This window comes from Caretta caretta, chromosome 5 (assembly GCF_965140235.1).
Source record: "Caretta caretta isolate rCarCar2 chromosome 5, rCarCar1.hap1, whole genome shotgun sequence".
Lineage (NCBI taxonomy): Eukaryota > Metazoa > Chordata > Testudines > Cheloniidae > Caretta > Caretta caretta.
Genome location: NC_134210.1, coordinates 58,867,780 through 58,887,879, shown reverse-complemented (window position 1 = coordinate 58,887,879; position 20,100 = coordinate 58,867,780). Strand labels below are relative to the sequence as shown.

Sequence of the window (20,100 nt, the reverse complement as noted above, 5' to 3'; positions counted from 1 at the left end):
GCAGTGAATTACCAGAGACTGTTTAGTACTAATGTGTTTAATTGATAAACAGTCTAGCATTGTGCACGACTGATGAATTCCTTATCCTCTGTGACAGAGCTTCTTCTCCGCCTCAGTGGGTCCCACACTTCTGTTAGCAGTGGGTGGGGATATTCCTCTTTCCCCTCAGAGTTTTCCCAGAGGGCTACAGTATTCCTCTTTCCCTCAGGGTTTTCCCCCCACGCCCCTGGGCTTGCTGTCCACACATTGCTGGAGCAGGGTTACTCCCAGCCTCCTTGAAGAGGGGAAGGGACAAGGGAGCCTCTCAGTCTCTGATAACCCCTGCAGGTGAGGTGGCCACAGACTAGACACCTGGTTCAGTCTCTCTCCTAGGGCAGGGTCTCTTCCCTCAGATCCTGGTTGAGCAGAGATTTGCCCACCCTTCGCCTCTGTACATGTAGGATTTCTTTCCTGGTGCTTGTCAGCAGCAGAACCGCCCAGCTCTCCAGTAGCTTGCCTTCCTCTCACAGCTCCTAGCACATGCCCCTGTTTGGCTGGAGACAAGGCTTTTAACAGGTTCTTGCAGGCCCTTGATTGGCCCCAGGTGTCCTAAATAACCAAAAATAACACTGTTCAGCTACCAAGGGAAAAGGGCTAATACTCACCTTAAGTAACCCTGTACCCACACTTTGGGGTAAAACTCAAGTGTATAAAGTTTCTGGCTAAGAATAACAGTTTGTAATACCAGCAATAATCCTTGAAGACCAATGTGCAAATCTGTGGGCTTGCAGGATATAAGTCAGTGACGAATCTGGTCCCAGGATGTTAGGGGGATCTAGGGCTTGTATGGCATGGGCAGAATTTAACTAAGTTATCAATCTCTGAAAATTAAAAGTAATATTCTGGACATTTTTTAAATTGCTGTGGGAGACCATTCACTGAAATCAATGGAATTACTTTGGATTTACACCAGTGAAGGTGAGATCAGAATCTTGCCCAGTGGCTTTCTTTAAGAGGTTTCCTAATAGGATTACGTGCCTTACTTAGCAAAACAATAATACTTGCTTTATTTATTTACTTGTCTGCTCAGCAAGACTCTGTTGCACCAGCCAAATCAAATATCTTTTAAAAAATGTGAATACTCGATCAGGTCTATTATTATGCTCTTGATTCAACATGTAAATCACCATAAATGCCTAAAGAGCATCCATGCATTGTGTATGCTTATGTACACTATGACAATATATTGAAGCAAAATTTGGAGGAGGAAGGAGATGCTTTGACATGAGTTAGCATGAAAATAGATGTTTTTCTTCCAGCTGCCTAGAAAATTTGTACCTAGGCATAAACTGCAGCTCCTCTTGCTCCTTCAAGCCCAAAGGATAAACTCCCAGGGGAATAATCAGGGGCTCTTTCTACATCTAAGAGAAAGGATGATCTAAACATGAGTCTCTCTGTTTTGTTCATGTACAACGATCAAACAGATGGTTGAAATCTAGTCCATTCATTTTACACGAGTAGATGTCTAACTATGTATTCATTCATCTGGTAAAATCTAAGAGCTACTTATAGTCTGCATCAGGTTTTAAATACTGCCTGGGATCGGAGTGCCAGCAGAAGCAATGAGTCTTGTCAATCTGAAGTCACTTTAGCTGTAAAGCTGCTCCTGTAAGGGTCTGGCTGTCTGACATATGTGAAGAGGAGCATGCAGGTGCAGTGCTTTGAGATGAATCTTTATTGTCTCTTGGGTACTCAGTGAACAGCACAAGTTAGCTGATAGTCTCATGCTATTAGAAAATAGGATTTCCCCCAGTGTGCATTTTCTCCCAAATCATTGAGTTTGTGATACCAAAACAGATTAGTCTTGTGACCATCCACCCTACAAACATCACCAGTGGCTACAAATCCAAATTCTGCAACTAGCATCACCATACCAGCTTCTTCCAACAATACTGATGTATTTACAGTGAACTCATGACCAGGCCCATTGAGCAACATGTCAAAGTGACACAAGATGTCAGCATTGATGGTCATGAGTCAAAATCAAACAAGCATTCTTCTTCCCACGTGTGTGTAAGCACGTACTGCAAACTAATAAAACATCTGTGACTGTACCAACTCCTTTGCAATTGAGCAATCCTTAGACAAAAGTGTCACAATCATTCTCCAGAACTATATTTCGTGTTAAGGCATTAGTGGACAGATGTGAAATACCTGCATTGCCCAATACTCACCATAAACTGACCCAGTAAGAACACAAAAATCCTTCAACTGCTGGTTTTCCTACATAATAAAAACATGTATATTGTCATGACTAGCAAACTGTACAAACTTGATTTTAATTAAATATGGGTGTACGAGAGTCTCAGTTTAATGGCATATTTAAGAGACACAAGCACATAAAATAGCAAGCTCCCCATGTTGGCAGTGTCTACATATAGGCTAACAGTGAAGAAATATAAATCCCAAAATATGTATAGAGTATTCACTATTTTATAGAACATTATCCATTATGGCTGGTCCCCCAACAAGTTGCCTGATGAATGTTTAGGTAGCATGCACCTAATTTTTTAAAGACTGTCCCTACTGTACCTAACTTAGGAGCATGTTTTCAAGTCTCATTGACTTCAGCAGCTCTTAATCAGGTGCTTAAGTTCTGTCCTAAATAAAGAGGCTTTCCTGAATTGGGGCCCAAATCATAGAGGTTCAAACTCTCCATCTGCACTATTGCCATTGACTTCAACAGTACCAGGATTTGACCCTCAGTGGGTATTTGCTTTGTTGTGTGGAGAGCACAAGAGCAGTGGACAAATGAACTGGCAGCCAGAGAACTTAGGACATTGTTCGACAAAGTGCATGTTTAAATTTAGGCATGAGCTTAAATCCTATTAACTTCAATGGGCCTAAAGTACCTGTATAAAGTTAAGCATATGTTTGATTTACTGCACAGATATGCAGTTAAGTGTCTGTAAATTCTTTGCTCAACTGGGGCCTTGGAAAGGGCCTACCTGGTGAAAGATACTCTCCTCTTCAGATTGTGAATGTTAGAGGTGGCCTGCTGTCCTCCCCAGCAGTTGCAGAGGCTAGCGGGGCTGGCAGCTGAAGGGTTCACATTTGCTAGGCAGTATAGTCACAGTGAAGAGTAATTGGCTTCAGCAAAAGCGGGAGACACGCCTCCTCCCTGCCCACTGTACGACCAGATATGTATGTGTCATTGATAAAGGACAGTCCTTACATTTATTTAGTTGTGAAAATCATGGAATAGATTCCTTTATTTCTGATCAATTGCAGAACCATAGTCAAGGTACACTTATTCTGGCCCTGTAATTACCTCTCCTCCACTCTGCACACAGTCTCAGCCAAGGCTATTTCTCACATCTGAAAATTTGACTAAAAGTATGTATTTTTCACTTTCACACTTCTCCAAGAATGATTGAAGTGACGGTACTCACACTTACCAAAATAATTTCCTTCTAGGTGGAGACCAAACATGCAAAAATTCATAAAGCAGAAGTTCAGAAAGTTTTAAGCATATGCAAATATGGGATTATTATGGAAGCTGGACAACAATACCTGTTAACAGCAGCAGGATATACTAGACAAGCATTATAACAACTGATTTATTTATTTTTTATTTAGGAACAAACTATAAAGGTTACACTTTAGTAAAAGATCCCAGACAACCTTCTTAAAGACAGTTTGACTGTCAAAGGTCTCTGATGTTGCTCAGTTACGCAAAATGCAATTATAAAATGCACTATTTCAAATTAAAATGAACAAAATGAACAAATGAACATACAACAAAACAAACCCAACAACAGTGTAACAGAACCCTCAAGATATGCATAGACCTACTGAGTAACTGAGTGATCTTATAACTGGCCTTTATCTCTCCTTCCCTTCTGTTTGTTTCTGACCCTCACATGTTGTGTCATGTCAGAATTTATATTGTAAGATCTCTGGAGCAAGTATTGTGTCTTTACTTGCTTCTGTGAAGTTCACAGTTGTTAGCTCTCAAAAACCAAAGAACATGTTACAGGGAGAGACTCTGTCATTAAAATCCTCTCCTGCTCAACTATAATTAACCACCTCAACTTCCAGTTCCAGAAATATTATTTTTCACTTGGACAGTGCTCAGACACAAATAATGACAGACATGTTTATATCAAATGAACTCTACTGGGTTTATTAAATGGTGTTACACATACAGGGTAATTAAAAAAAATCTACACTTCATGGAATATGTGCATCCACTTAGAGGATACAAATCTGGGCCAACTTCCATTGAATCTGTTGATGCTCAGTCACTGTAAAAATGTACAGGATATTTTCTGACATATAAAAAGAAAACCTACCATTCTTTGTTAATCATCCAGTACAGCTCACAGCATTCTACCACACAGCTGCATGTAGTGTTTTAGTGCAAAAGGAAATAAAAATATAAAAATATGGAGATTTGAATTTTAAAAAAAACAACCAATGGCGTTAGAGGTGAGTGTCTGCTATGGGTATTCTTCTAAGTTCTACAATCTGGGAGTTAGCCATGCTGCCTCCATCCTGGCTGCCATGGTAGGAATCATTATCACTGATATTGAGGCCTGCACCTGAAACACAAAGCCAAGAAACAAACAATGAGGACTGAAGACTGAAACAGCAAGGATGACATCATATCCTGTTACACAAGGAAACCTGCCCTACTTCTCTATTCTTATTACAGCAGCTCTTCTCCTCCCCCACAAAAGTACAGCAGATTTTCTGATATGGTCTACAGCTTTGCACCCACAGACTGTAGGCTCATTTAACTGAGGACACATCTCTGCACCTACATTGTTCATGTCTTTGCCCACAACGTAGGTCACTTAAATGTCTCAGTACCTGATTTGATGGTGTGAACAGGTACTCGGATGTCTACCTCACAGTCTCTGTTCCCCTGACATCACATGCATAAAAGGAAGCCTGGTTAAGGTAGCGCTCAAAATTTGACCCTCAGGAGTTTCTTTTTAGGGGATTCATTTCTAGTGGTGGAATCTACCATATGATGCTAAAATGATCATTTCAGCTGTTTCAATAGGGTTCTACTTTCAGCATGACCAAATGGGCAGGTTAAATATCCCTCCTTAACCCTCCCTGCTTAAACCTACAACTGGCACTGGCTGATGCATTGTGCCTGTCCTCTAGTGCAAGATAACACTGTAGTAAACAAAGCATAAAAATGAACAGCTCTTATTTGGGCTTTTCGGGACTTGAGATTCAGATTTATTCAGAACTGCACATCAATGAAATTAAGTGTGGTAACTCCAAAACAGATTAACACCAGACATTACTTTCCAGTGAAATCAGTTACAGATAGCCAAGGGCTAAGGAAAATTACACAGACTGGGCAAAATCCAGTGACTCCAGTGATTGCAAAGGAGTTACACCAGGAATGATATTTGGCTCATTAGGTTCTGAAAATGTCATGCTCATGAAAGCCATAATTTCCATTTTTTCAGGCTAAAATATTTTAAGAAATATAAATCAGTTGTAAAGCTGACTTCTTGCTCTTCTCTCCCTAGCTGGCATCCTAGGCTTTAGAATGTTTAGGAATGGTAAGGTCGGGAGTCAACAGTTTTCCTTTTAAGTTTCAGAAGGTCCTCATATTTTTTTAGGTCACCAGATGCTCTCTCTTTAGTAAGTTTCACCATGCACTTCCAAATAGGAAACTGGGGGGGGGGGGCGGGGGGAGGCTGAATATAGGAAATGTGAAAGATCAGCTATAAGACATAGGCTGTGATTTTGAATATGGAGAAGGACTCAGAAGGAAGCAAAGTGACAGGTTAACTTTTTCAAGAAGGTATGGATTCAGAGTAGCAGCCATGTTAGTCTGTATTCGCAAAAAGAAAAGGAGTACTAGTGGCACCTTAGAGACTAACCAATTTATCTGAGCATAAGCTTTTGTGAGCTACAGCTCACTTCATCGGATGCATGTGAGCTGTAGCTCACGAAAGCTTATGCTCAAATAAATTGGTTAGTCTCCAAGGTGCCACAAGTCCTCCTTTTCTTTTTTCAAGAGGGTATAACACTCTGGGTGTGTGAATTCATTCAGGGGAGAGATCACTATCAAGCAAGAGAGGTGTAAAAAGCTGTCTGATGGGGCAGGATGTACCATAATGCTAGCTGTGGAGGAGTTTAGAGTCTGAATTAGCGAAGCTCTGAAGTTGAGGAGTAGGTCTATTAAAGCCAGTGTGCCTACTCCTACACTTAAAGTTAGACACTAAGTGCTTAATTACCTTAATGATGAAACTATTTGAAATTGAAAAAAGCATAACTATTTTTTTTCCTTTTCTTGTTTTTTGCACTCTTTCCTTCTCTTAGATGGGGACTGTTTAGTTTAGAAAGGAGACATACAATATAATGAGTGATATAGAGAAGGTAAATCAGACACTCATATTGGCCTCTTATTATGCAAGAACAAGATGGCATTCAATGAACTTGAAAGGCCACACATGTAAAATAGATAAATGAAAATTATTTTTTTGCACAAAACAATTAGCCTGTGGAATTTATTGCCACAAGATATCTTTAAGACAAAGAGGTGAATGGCTTTCAAAAAGGATTAGACACTTACATGTTTAATGAGGATTATTTTACAATGTACATGAACCCTCATGCTTCAGGTCATTAGGTAACCACTAACTGATGGTGTTAGAAAGAAATTTCTCTGGCAAACATGTTATTCCAGCATTGTCCATCGTGGGGGTTTCTTGAAGCATCTGGCAATGGTCATTATCAGAGACAAGTTTCAGAGTAGCAGCCGTGTTAGTCTGTATCTGCAAAAAGGAAAGGAGGACTTGTGGCACCTTAGAGACTAACAAATTTATTTGAACATAAGCTTTCGTGAGCATCCGATGAAGTGAGCTGTAGCTCACGAAAGCTTATGCTCAAATAAATTTGTTAGTCTCTAAGGTGCCACAAGTCCTCCTTATCAGAGATAAGATACTAGACTACATGGACTAATCTGATATTGCAGTACTTACATTCCTAAATGGAACATGGCCAGGCAGCATCCTTTTAGGAAGGAGACAACAGATTGTTGTTTTTAAAATAGGTTAATTCCCTTTATAACAGTCATTGCTCTGACAAAATGTTTAGGAATTGATCCTTTTTAGGAATTAGAGTTTCAATGTAACCCGGGATACCAAACTACCAAACAGTTGGTCTACAGATTAGTGAGGCTAGGAGTGTTTACAAGACAAGGTTTGCAGAGTTCATTGGGCCAGCTTGTTCTCAGTTTAGGGCCCATCTTGCCTCAGAACTAGATGTAATCATTTCAGAGTGAGCATGGTTACAGCTGCAAAACCAGCAAGGCCCCTCCAGTGACATCTACTGGTCAAAAGATTTATTCAGTGAATCCCAACACTCAACATACTTTAAAAATTGTTCCACATGAAGGGCCTAAGTTTGATCTTACTTAGCTGCCTGCACACGTATCAAGCTTTCACTATAATATCTGTGAAAAATGTTGAATGTTATTTTTATCTGTTGTACACATTTTTAGGGGTATTTTAATCATATTATAAACACATAGACTATATTCTGTATCCATCACACTTTTTTAGTCAATGTGCAATATTAGACATTACATACAAAAATCTGATGGTAGATATACACACACTCTTACACTTTACATCTCGTTTTATGGGATTGGCTGGCTATAGAGATTGGTAGAGTAATATGTCACCAATTGATCCTCTAGTGACAAATTTTAGGATTCAATGGAAATGAGTCCTTGGTCCTAGTGGAACCATGTCCCACATCCACTATTTCAGCTAGCACCTCTGTTGGCAGTAACAATGGAGAAGCCAATTGAATGGGCAGGGAAATCACCTTCTCCCCCTTTGCTCACCTTTTGACTTGTTCCTTTCAGACCGGATATGAGGTACATTGGTGAGGCAAGGTGGGAGAGCTAAGATTGCCATTGCCTGTACCATAGCTGTGGATAAAAAGGACTTTTCTCTACAAGAAGTTTATCCAGCACCTTTCAGGAATGCTAAACAACTGAACATTTCAGCCAATATTTTCAAAAGTGACTTCTAGTTTTGGGTTCCCAATCTGAGATACTGAGTCTCAAAGTGAGCACGCAAAATGATGGCAGCCAAAATTAGCAGACTCTTTTGAAAATGTCGACCTGTTCAATACTATATTCAACGAATTATTGTGGGACGCTTACATGGCGTTGTGTGTTGTATTTTAATAACCGATTTACTTTTCAAATTATTTTTGATTTTGGAGGGTTTTTTACATTATTAACGCAGAAGGGCCAAATTCAGGCTGGCAGTGAACAAAACTTCCTTAAACATTGCAAATGTGGGTCATAAACCTGCCTTCCTTGGTTCTGTCATCACTTGATAATCTCAGGTGTAGTGTGGTAGTGATTATGAGCCAAAAGTATGGTATGACTTCTAATGACTACTATAAACACACCTGCTCCCCAAACAGCTTATTCATACCACAGGCAAGAGAAGGAGCAAAACTGTGCATCTAGGAATGTTTTGGAGGCTTTTATGTGTTGAACCTCCATCGGGCCCAGAGGGAGTGACTTCAGTAGAAAGGCAGGGGTGGGAGTGTTTGTGATTGGTGGGAATATGGTTCGGACTGAGAGGTCAGTAAGGCTAGCATTCAGTTCCGGCATTAAATTTATGCCTAAGGAGCAAAGCTTATGAGTAATTCACTGCTTGAGGCCAGCATCCACCGATTTTTCCCTTCATCCCATCCTTTTTTAACTACACTCCCCCCTTACATAACATGTGGAGATCCAGCAGCTTACTGCTTTCTAGACAGGAGGACTGAAGTGTAGCTGTGCTTAAATGGGAGTCACTTTAAAATGGTTTTATATCTTAATTACCCTAACCCCATGTATTAGAGTGAATCAGTCTTAAAGAGGAGGGGCTCATTAAGCTGTCAAGATGAGCTTGAGCACTAAAAAAGGAATCAGACAAAATGTGATTTAGCCCAAAATGAATGGGTATTATTAGATAATTAATGTAATTAGCAATAACTAATTATGGAATAATTATCCTTATTCAGTGGAAGCATAGTCCTTTGATTTATTATGAAAGCCATAAAAGAAATAAAATAAAATAAACCATTTAAGCCAACCTAATGACTAGCAGGAAACAAACAAGGTTTTAGCATCAATCAACAGGCAGTACATTTTTTTATATTATTTTTCCTGGAGTAATCTTTCCTTAATCCCTTGCACAGAGCTGAAGCTCTTGGAGTTATACAAACTACATGATACTGTACCCAATTTCTCTGCTTCCCTGGCACAATGCTGCATTGGAGCCAGCTTAACTGGCCACTGGAGAATTCCCCCATAGTGGAATCCTTGGGTGACGTAGACTCACCATAGTGGCTCCTGTAGTATTCCTTCCAATACAGGGGGGCTAGCTAATGGAAAGGGGACATAGCTGGGTGTTCTTATGTTCAGCAATTCCTGGCTGACAAACAACCCCTGAGATCATTGGCAGCAAACATAAATTAGAGAAACCTTCAGGTTGCTCTGAATTACCTCTGCATTTCATACCGGAGTGTCACAGAGACATCTTTACTCATTCTCATGCTGACCAGTCCCTCAGGATCTGAGCCATTATTTCTAGCATAATTAGGGCTACCTGTAGAAGGTTCTGGATTGACAATCTTGGGGAATGAAGTCTTCTACTTATCCTTAGACCAGGTAAAACAAAGGCAACAGGAGTGCAAGCTTCCCCACCCCACTAAAATGCCTCAACCTTTTTCAAAAGGGGCTACCAGAAATGCACTGTGCAGTACAGGGCAGTCTGAACAACATGTTCATGCAATCTGAGGTCGTTCTCTTGAGTCTGCAGAAAGGTTGTCAGATAGTATTTAATAGGAACCAAATAGAAATGCTTTTCTTAATAACCTCAAATGAAAATGTATCTTTTCTCCTTTGCCTGCATCTTTTAATTGCTCTCTCGTTGTTTATCCCCATAATTGTATTATTTAACTCTGCCATGGATTTTGGATTAAGTGTGATGGGCCACAGCCACAAAGTTTGGATCTTCATTCTCTTCGGGATTTTCCTTGGATACATTAGACAGGTGGGGCCAGTTCAAATCTTGATTTGATTTGAATCTGGATTTGATTTATCTAGCTACTTTTATGATCTCCATTACTGGAGTTTTCCTAAAGCCTGGAGCTGTTCAGAACCAAGGTCTTGGCTCAAACTCACCTCTCATATAAAATAAAGTTGTGCTGAACTAAGGCAAACTATTCTTACTGTTGGTTAATAAACCGCCATCACATTAAATCCCTGCTACTCTCAAATTGGAACTGATGTTTTAAGGCCCACTCCTGCACACTCTTTACTATTGAATGTTGTGATTACTGCTGTGAATGGCTCAACTGATATCAAATGCAGCTGCACAAAACAATAAGCACTATTATTGGTGGTAAGCATGTGCAACATCTAACCCATAATGACGAAAGTCTCCATTATTATCAGGGATCGTAGTTTTCCGTGATTAAAAAACAAAATTCTCCAATAAAAAAAACACAAAATCCACAATTTTCCACAATTAAAATGAAATGCTTAACTTTAGTTTCCCTAGCCACAATATATATAGGTATCAGTTGAACACAATGTTTTACTGATATACAGTAGAACCCCATTTATCCGAGCCTCCATTATCTGGCTGTCAGTATTAACTGAGTCACCAGCTGTCCGGGGCGAACAGTGGCTGGGGCTCAGGAGGTCAGTCCCAGGCAGCTGCGTAATGGAGGCTCAGAAAACAGGGTTCTACTGTACGTTTTTATTTTTTCACAAAATTGTAAAAACTAAAGATTCTCTTTAAAAATGCAAATTCCAATTTTTTCCATGGCAAATGGATTTCTAGGATCCCTGTTTATTACCAATTTTCTGTGTCATTCAGTTTCCCGAAGATTATTTTAAAAGCATATGGAAGGAAAAAATAAAACAAAAAAATAAAGGCCACAAATTTTTTAAATGAATGCCTGAAGCCAGCGGGAGCTACCAAGTGCTCAGAATTTTTGAAAATCTGGCAACTTATTTAGATACCCTATTATGGATTTAGGAATCTAATTTCAGGCGCCCAATTTCGAAAATCTTGGCCAAAAACTGTACTAAATGCTACAGTAGTTAGCAGTAGACTGTGTGACAAAAGAAAAATGTGCTGAAAAATGTCCAGTAGAAATGAACATGTTCAGGAAATGAACCGCAGGTTGGACAATGTAAAAAAATACCATTGAAAGTGACAACCTATAAAGAAATAATTTGGTAGCTTTGTGCCTTACCCTAGAATAATCTTATAATTCACTTTTTCATTAAAAAAACAAAACAAAAAACAAATCAATTGGCTTGTTAGGATATAGATATTCAGGCCTTAGGATATAGATATTCAGGCCTGTCTGCAAAGGCCTGTACTTTAAGAATTTAGGTGTATTCTTATCACTTGGCTAGTTCTAGAGGTATAAAAGAAAGAATAAAAATCACTGTCTGGCGGTGTAAGGGCCTTCTCTTACTGTCACAGTCTGAGGCCCTGTTCTTAGGCTAAGGCCTTTGGCTAAGCAGCAGAGGCAGCCATAAGCTAGGAAGCGACCGGTCACCTCCTCACATCCCAAACTAGTCACATTGAAATAAGGCGCTATTGGGCTGTTAGGAATACAGTCCTGTCCTGATAGTGCCTATCACCTCCAGAGAAAGGGAAGTGCCTAGAAAATGTTAAAGGAAACTTAGTTTGATAGCATCCTGTGTGGCAAGAACTCACTTATCAATACTGGGATGTGAAATCCTCACTTCTGTATTGCTTTGTCATTATAGTTCCCACTTTGCTATTGTTTGTCTGTATAATCTCTGTCTGGTTCTGTGATTGTTCCTGTCTGCTGTATAACTAATTTTGCTGGGTGTAAACTATTAAGGTGGTGGGATATAATTGGTTACATAATCATGTTACAATATGTTAGGATTGGTTAGTTAAATTTCAGGAAAATGATTGGTTAAGGTATAGCTAAGCCGAACTCAAGTTTTACTATATAGTCTGCAGTCAATCAGGAAGTGAGGGGGTGGGTGTGTGGGTGGGAGAGATGGGAACAGGGAATGGGGGTGGAGAAATTGGAATCATGTTTTGCTAAAGAGGGGAAATGGGAACAGGGAATGGGGGTAAGGAAATTGCAATCATGTTTTGCTAAAGGGGGAAATGGGAATGGAGGTAAGGAAATTGGAATAATATTTTGCTAAGGGCAGGAATGGGAACAGGGACACAGGTGTAAGGCTCTGTGGTTTCAGAGTTGGGAAGGAGGATACTAAGGAAGGAAACTGGAATCATGCTTGCTGGAAGTTCACCCCAATAAACATTGAATTGTTTGCACCTTTGGACTTCGGGTATTGTTGCTCTTTGTTCATGCGAGAAGGACCAGGGAAGGAAGTGGGTGAAGGAATAAGCCCCCTAACATGGCTTACTATAGTTTTATAAAACAAAAACAAGTTAAGTGGCACCAGCAGAATGTGTATCTTTGTGTATTTATTGTAACATTGGCTGTTTATTTGGAAGCTGCACTGAATTAAATGTGGAGGACTTTCTCAAGCACAGAAAGGAACATGAACACTTTTAAATGGTTAGCGTTTCACATACATAGGACTAAAGTAAAGGGTCCTCACTGTTGGGGTGCACTTTTTAATTAAATGGGAAACGTGCAACTGTTCAAGGGCAGTTCAGATTTAATGTACATATTCTCTGTCTTTATTACACACACATATGTAAAATATAACATGAAGTCAAGATACAGTTATATTGTAATAGTATTCTTTCATATTTAAAATTAATATTTTAAATTATTATTTTAAATTATTATTTATGATACAGTACACACTACATTTATATAAACAAATGCATACAATATAGGTATAGTACTGCACCATATATTAGGAATTTAAATGAGAGAATACTATTTGAAGCTTAACTTTTGAGGGATCAATCCAATCTACACTGGAGTTAATGGGAATCATTCCATAGAGTTTAATAGGAGTTGGATTGAGTCATAAGACAGTATAAATACACTTATTAAAACAGCTGAAACCTGGTGAAGGGAGAGAGCCTGAACGTCTATGCTGCTTTTATTAGCCCCACTGCGTAGGTCCCGCAAACCCAAGTCTGGGCTCAGACTCGCTGCTGTGGGGTTTGTTTGTTTATTTATTTGGTTTTGCTTTGCTATGTAGACTTACCCCTAAAGTACTTGGAGAAAAATGTTAAACTTTCAACCTTTCCTGGCTTCTGTCGGTTTGTATCACAAGCTTAATGTTATTCAAATGATGCTTTTGTAGGCCTATTTCCCTTGTTATTTCAAATAATATGGTCATTATTCTTAGTTCAGAGAATAACAGTTCACACCAAAACAAAAATGTTGCTCTAGATTTGTACTGGCAATCAAGAATGTGTTAGCAGCAATTGGATCTTCCCTTTTAGTGACTCCCTGAGAAACTGTTATGTTACAAAGCATAGCATACAGGCTTCTAGAAACCAAGAAAAAAAACTGCTACTCACCAGTTTTTAAAGCAAATATTAAGTCATCAAACTCTTGTGATTCCTCATCAGACACCAATGAGCTGTTACTAAATCCTCCAGAAGTGTTGAAAGCATGCCCATTTTGCGGGCTCTGCTTAAAAGTAGCACTGGCCTGACTAGTTGGCCGCAAGGATGCCCTCTCCCAGTCTGCTGGCACCTTAAATGAGTTTAAAAGTCTCAAAGCTGCAGTTATCATCAAAAGCTATAGTACATGAATAGTTCTGTCTGTCCACATTCTTAACCAGACCCTCTTCACTGCCGTATCTGAACGGTTTGAACCCATGACTATGCAGGATCAGGGGAGTCATAATGGGCTTTTTTGGCACCTCTTCCTGGGGAAAGTCTAGCTCAATGTTTTTCTCTTTAAAATTACTGTAATTGATTACAAGTAATTTGGCTTTGTGTTCATTATGAATGGTCTAGTTGGTTTAAAAAAGTCATCCAACTTTTCCCCATATCTGAAGATTCTCCTCAGGTACAGAGAAGTTCTAATTAAAGTACTCTAAAATTCCATTGAAAATCTCTTTGTTTGTTCTTTCTTTGAATGTCAACGTGGTTGCCTTTCCCCATCTGAGACTCTCCAAAACAGTCTGTCTTTCCTCTCCATACCATCTAAGATCCTCTTTCTTTCCACTTGATACGACCCTTCGCTGGCGCCCCACTCTCCCTCCCATCCCACGACAATCTTATTTATTTGTTTAAATAATTCATCTTCACAATATTATGTGCCTTTGAAAATGCTGGGGCAGAGCTTGGTAGTACATCCCATCAGCCATCTAATTCAAAACTAGAACTGACCAGAAAACAGAATTTCTGTCCCAGAAAAAAAATGAGTTTGAATTGTTTTTGTTTCACAGAACTCATCATGTGATAAATCCAATTGTGACATCCATAAAGATCAGAAGTGAAAACCTGGCCCTACTGAAGTCAACAGGAGTTTTGCCATGGACTTCAATGGGGCCAGGATTCACCCCAGAATTACAGTAACCTGGAAAGTATTTTATGTTGACTGTGACCTACTTTTCAAATACTCAATCCATGGCCTTATAACAAAGCTAATAAGCAATGTAAAAAAAAAAGGGGGGTGGGGTGGGGTGATCTATAGCTCTGATGTTACCAGAGAGCTGTAATTCAGAGGAGCGCTACCATGCCTGACAATAGCAACTTTTATTGTACAAGCTAACATCATTATATATTCCCCCCCCCCCCAAATTCAGACATGAAGCATAAAAACAAAAATAATCCCACCCCGGCAATTCACAGGTGGTCATCTCACATCTATGTATATCGCTGTTTCCCCATGCAGCTTTACAGAAAGTATGATAATGATTATGAGGTATAGAATACAGGTACCTCTTCTATAGCACTGATCAGGTTCTGAGTAGACTTGCTGATCTCTCCTCCTGCTGGGGGCATCCCACTGCCATGTGTGAAGAAGGCGGAGCCTGGGCTTGTGTGTCCATTCATATCTATGGTGTAACTTGCTTTCACAGGGCAACAAAGCTGGTTGTGTAGGATAAAATACACCACAAAGACGTAAAGACCCTGGAGAAAAGGAAAGCATCAGTGAAATGAAGCAATCCTAGATTGGGAACACAGAGTCATGACAAGATTCTACATGCCGTAGCAGATGTCCTCTTTTACTCCAACAGCCAATGGTTCATGTGATTGGGATATGAAACACTGAATCACAAGAGCAGGTGTCATTGTAAAACTCAGGTTTAGAAGTTAACAGTAAGCGTAATCTTATGTCCTGAGGCCCCCAGTAATGGTCATTAAAAATGATTATCTGGTTAACCCACCCAGTTGTGAAGCCAAGATCAGAGCAAAAAACAAGTTTCGCAGCCATCACAACAGTGAGAAAACAGGTTTAGGGACTGCTTTACAACAGAAACTGGCAACTGCTCACCACTTATTTTATTCTGCCAGCCACTATTTTTTGTTCTCATATTGACCTGCTGGCTTCTTACATTCCTGCTCTAACATCAATCTCATGCAAACTGCTTTGCTGCCATCATTGATATCAAGCTGCAGTTTTAAAAGAAATTCTCCATGCTACTCTCTAATTGAACAGTGGCTTTCATTTATGATTTTTACAAGAGCCCTACTGTGTGTGTCTCTGTGGCTCTTCTTTAAAACTTGCTAATTTTGACCTTTAAGTTGAGCCAACACAAAGTGTTAAAACTGTGTCTTTTGTCTGCACAAAAATCATATAATTTAACTTTTGGGACTGAAATCTGACTCTCTCTTTCTGGTCTGATTGTTAAATTATATGAATATTGGGTGTGGGCAGAAGGGAACAACTTTTTAAATAAAGAAGAAGGAGTTAATTCCGAGATCTGCAGAAAGGAGAATTCTAGAAGGCTTCCTTTTATTGAATTTGCATTGTTTTAATGGCTCCCTCTGTCGTCAGGACTTATGAAAAAACTAAATAGGGCAAGTCATTTGAAATGTACCCTACAGGCATGAAACTTGTAATTGAGCTTATAAATAGTAAATGAGCTTTCATTTAGCCTCTTATTCTGAGGAATTTCTAATGTTTGCAACTTTAAATATGAAACGAGACTGGGAACACCCAGTTTCTGCATGTATGTACACCTACGCAACAGAGACTGAAACCACACTTTATCAGAGAGTCACAGATTCATAGATTTGAAGGCCAGAAGAGACCCTTATGATTATCAGGGCCAGATTAAAGACTTTTAGAGCCCTATGCACTATGGAAATTTGGGGGGGGGGGTGGATGCTACCTATCTTAGACTAGATAGAGAGGGCCCAAGCCTGTGGGGTTGCTTCCCTCTGCATAAGAATGGGGAAGGGGTACTATACCCTGTATGCAGCCAGGGACCTGCTCCCAGTCCCACCTATTCCTGATCTCAGGCTCAACTGCTGGTAGGAGTAGTAAATCCCCAGCCCTGCTTCTGCCTCTGGGCTCTTGTCTTGCCTCGGGCCTGGTAGGATCTGAGTGCAGCTGGGGTGGGCAAGTTGCTTCCTGCACTATTGATCATGGGTGCAAAACCTAGTGGCACTATGACCCTGTGAGCCAGATCACAACACCACTCACTCACTCACTCATTCAGCTGGGGTGGCCAGGCTAAATCTGAAATAGGGGTCCTGTGCAACTGCACCCAGTGCATACTGGTTAATCCAGGCCTGATGATCATGTAATACAAGAAGATGAAACCCCCAATCGGCTGAATACCATAAAAATGCCCCCTAAAACTACTGCAATGTTTGCTTCAGATTTTTGCAAAACAAGTTTAAGAGCAATAAAAATGTTAAACAATTAACTGTATTGATAAAAAAAGATTTTTTTACTGGATGATCTGTTTTTGTTTCTCAGTGATATTCATGAACATCTTCGGGGAGGGGAGCCTTGTGAAAACTGAGTGGTGAGGTAAGTCTGTAAATTTAAAAATTAAAGCACATAGTACATACTTTTTTCTTTTTTTTTTTTTAAACCAAAGGAACTATTGAACAGGAGCTAAAACATCCTCCCACTCTAAAAACAAATCGAAGGACTTTTAGGTGGGTTGGACATAATGGGATCAGCAACTGAAACATTTTCTGTAAAAAAGTTAAGTATAAATTAGGGCTGTCAAGCGATTAAAAAATTAATTGCAATTAATCACACTGTTAAACAATAAGAGAATACCGTTTATTTAAATATTTTGGATGTTTTCTACATTTTCAAATATATTGAGTTCAATTATAACACAGAATACAAAGTGTACAGTGCATACTTTATATATTTATTTTTGATTACAAGTATTTGCACTGTAAAAAAACCAAAAGAGTATTTTTCAAGTAATACAAGTATTTTTCAAGTACTAATACAAGTACTGTAGTGCAATCTCTTTGATTTGAAAGTTGAACTTACAAATCTAGAATTAGGTACAAAAAACAACTGCATTCAAAAATAAAACAATGTCAAACTTTAGAGCCTACAAGTCCATTCAGTCCCATGTCAGCCAATTGCTCAGACAAACAAGTTTGTTTATATTTGCAGGAGATAATGCTGCCTGCTTCTTGTTTACAATGTCACCTAAAAGTGAGAACAGGCTTTCTCATGGCACTGTTGTAGCTGGCGTCCCCCCAAGATATTTACATGCCAGATGTGCGAGAGAGTCATATGTCCCTTCACGTTTCAACAACCATTCCAGAGGCAATGCATCCATGCTGATGACAGGTTCTGCTTGATAACAATCCAAAGCCGTGCGGACCAATGCATGTTCATTTTCATCATCATTTCAGGCTACCAGCAGAAGGTTGATTTTCTTTTTTGGTTGTTTGGGTGCTGTAGTTTCTGCATCGGAGTGTTGCTCTTTTAAAACTTCTGAAAGCATGCTCCACACCTCAACCCTCTCAGATTTTGGAAGGCACTTCAGATTATTAAACCTTAGGTCAAGCACTGTAGCTATCTTTAGAAATCTCACATTGGTACTGTCTTTATGTTTTGTAAAATCTGCAGTGAAAGTGTTCTTAAAACTAACGTGCTGGGTCATCATCTAAGACTGCTATAACATGAAATATCTGGCATAATGTGGGTAAAACAGAGCAGGGGACATACAGTTCTTCCCCCAAGGAGTAGAGCCACAAATTTAATTAATGGTTTTTTTCTTGTTTTCGTTTTTTAAATGAGCATCATCAGCATGGAAGCATGTCCTTTGGAACGGTGGGCGAAGCATGAAGGGACATACAAATGTTTAGCACATTGGACACGTAAATACCTTGCAGTGCCATCTACAAAAGTCCCAAGCAAATGCGTGTTCTCACTTTCTGGTGACATTGTAACAAAGTTGGCAGCATTATCTCTCTTAAATGTAAACAAACTTTTTTGTCTAAATGATTGGCTGAACAGGAAGTAGGACTGAGTGGACTTGTAGGCTCTGAAGTTTTACATTGTTTTGTTTTTGGTGCAGTTATGTAACAAACAAACAAAATATACATTTGTAAATTGCACTTTCGCGATAAAGAGATTGCACTGCAGTACTTGTATGAGGTGAATTGAAAAATACAGTTTCTTTTGTTTCCATCATTTTTACAGTGCAAATATTTGTAATAAAAATAATAATATAAAGTGAGCAGCGTACACTTTGTACTGTATTGTAATTGAAGTCAATATATTTGAAAATGCAGAAAAAATCCAAAAATATTTTATACATTTCAATTGGTATTCTATTGTTTAACAATGCAACTAAAACTGTGAATAATAGTGATAAATTTTTTATCGTTATTAATTTTTTGAGTTAATTGCATGAGTTAACTGCGATTAATCAACACCCCTAATATGAACATAAAAAGGTATGAATGATGATTGTTGTTGAAGCAATTCTAAGAAGAACTGATGATAGTGAAATCATTGCACTCCGGAGTTCAGACAGTCTCTAGAAATTCAGTCTCTAAGAACCCATTCATAAAAGTTGCACATATATTTTATGTACCGTTTGCATTTTTCAAAAAGAATCTGCATGTTGAAAATGACTCACGTCAAAACTACGCACTTCCTTCCCATCGAATTGCAAGGATATAAGATTTTGCTGTGGAAGGCCAAATTCTGCCAGGCCCTGTCATATGTCCTGGCAGTAGACACTCTGCCAGAAAAACTTGATATGATGCAAAGTGCCACTGAGGATTGGCAGTCAACTAGCGCTGCTGCAAAAGCAGACTGAACTGGCCAATGCAGGGGCATGATTAGGTAACTATAGCGCCGCAGTGGAAACTAAAGCTACATCCTATATAGAAATGTCAAGGGAAGACAGGTGGTGGTACTAGCCTGGGTAAATCATCTCAAATGAATCTGCTTGGAACATACTAGAGCAGGCAGTGCAAAAAGATGCCCTTTGCACTTCCTTCCCTCTTCCCTGTGCCAGCAAGAGTGAATCTGGCTTGAAACATTCTAAACTTTCCCTGGGCACCTCAAAGGGAGTGTGTGCTCTTTCAACAAGAAAGAAAAGGTCAATTCAGAACAACTGCTATCCCTGAAGTAACTGGATGAATTAATTGGGAGGCATAGGGAATCCCTGGTCACATCCCCTTTCTCTCACGCATACGCCATGCCAGCGTGAGATATGAGTTTCCAGAGTGGCTCCATACCACCAGAAGATACACCAATTTAGGCTGGAATCTGCCAGTGACCAGAGATCAAGCTCCATTACCAAACGCAAGAATCTGGAACAGAGGTTGGCTCTCTGCAATGCTAGTACATGAGAAGAAGGGTACCTTTAGAGGGTTTAAGGCAGGAGTACAGGCTGCAAACAACAGAAGGCAATATGGTTGTTTTGTGCACAGAGCACTGCACTGCACAGCCCAATTCCAAAAGAGAGCAGTGACATAATTATGTGACTATGGAGACCCAGAAGAGATTAAAGCTGCCCTCACTTATGTGGCAGGTGGCTGTTTGCTGCTCCTTGTCAGCCCAAGCCTCCAGCTCAACTTATTCCACTATATTAATTCTATTATTAAACATTTAGATTGCAGAAGTACCTGGAGGTCTTGATCTGGGATCAGTGCCCCATTGTGCTAAGCACTGTATGAATGA

At 39.5% G+C, this 20,100-nt stretch overlaps 1 protein-coding gene across 4 annotated transcripts in view; it reads right to left on the bottom strand.

The window, feature by feature from the left end:
* Positions 1-3,215: 3,215 nt before the first annotated feature.
* Positions 3,216-20,100, bottom strand: part of ADGRV1 (adhesion G protein-coupled receptor V1) — a 416,951-nt gene continuing 400,066 nt past the window's right edge. For all 4 annotated transcript variants that reach the window (XM_075128566.1, XM_048851004.2, XM_075128567.1 and 1 more), the window contains 3 exons: positions 14,913-15,104; positions 13,539-13,716; positions 3,216-4,583 (listed from right to left, as the gene is read on the bottom strand). In XM_075128566.1, the coding sequence (XP_074984667.1) occupies positions 4,465-4,583; positions 13,539-13,716; positions 14,913-15,104 (489 nt within the window). In that variant the 3' untranslated portion in view covers positions 3,216-4,464. The remainder of the gene's footprint in view (positions 4,584-13,538; positions 13,717-14,912; positions 15,105-20,100) is intronic.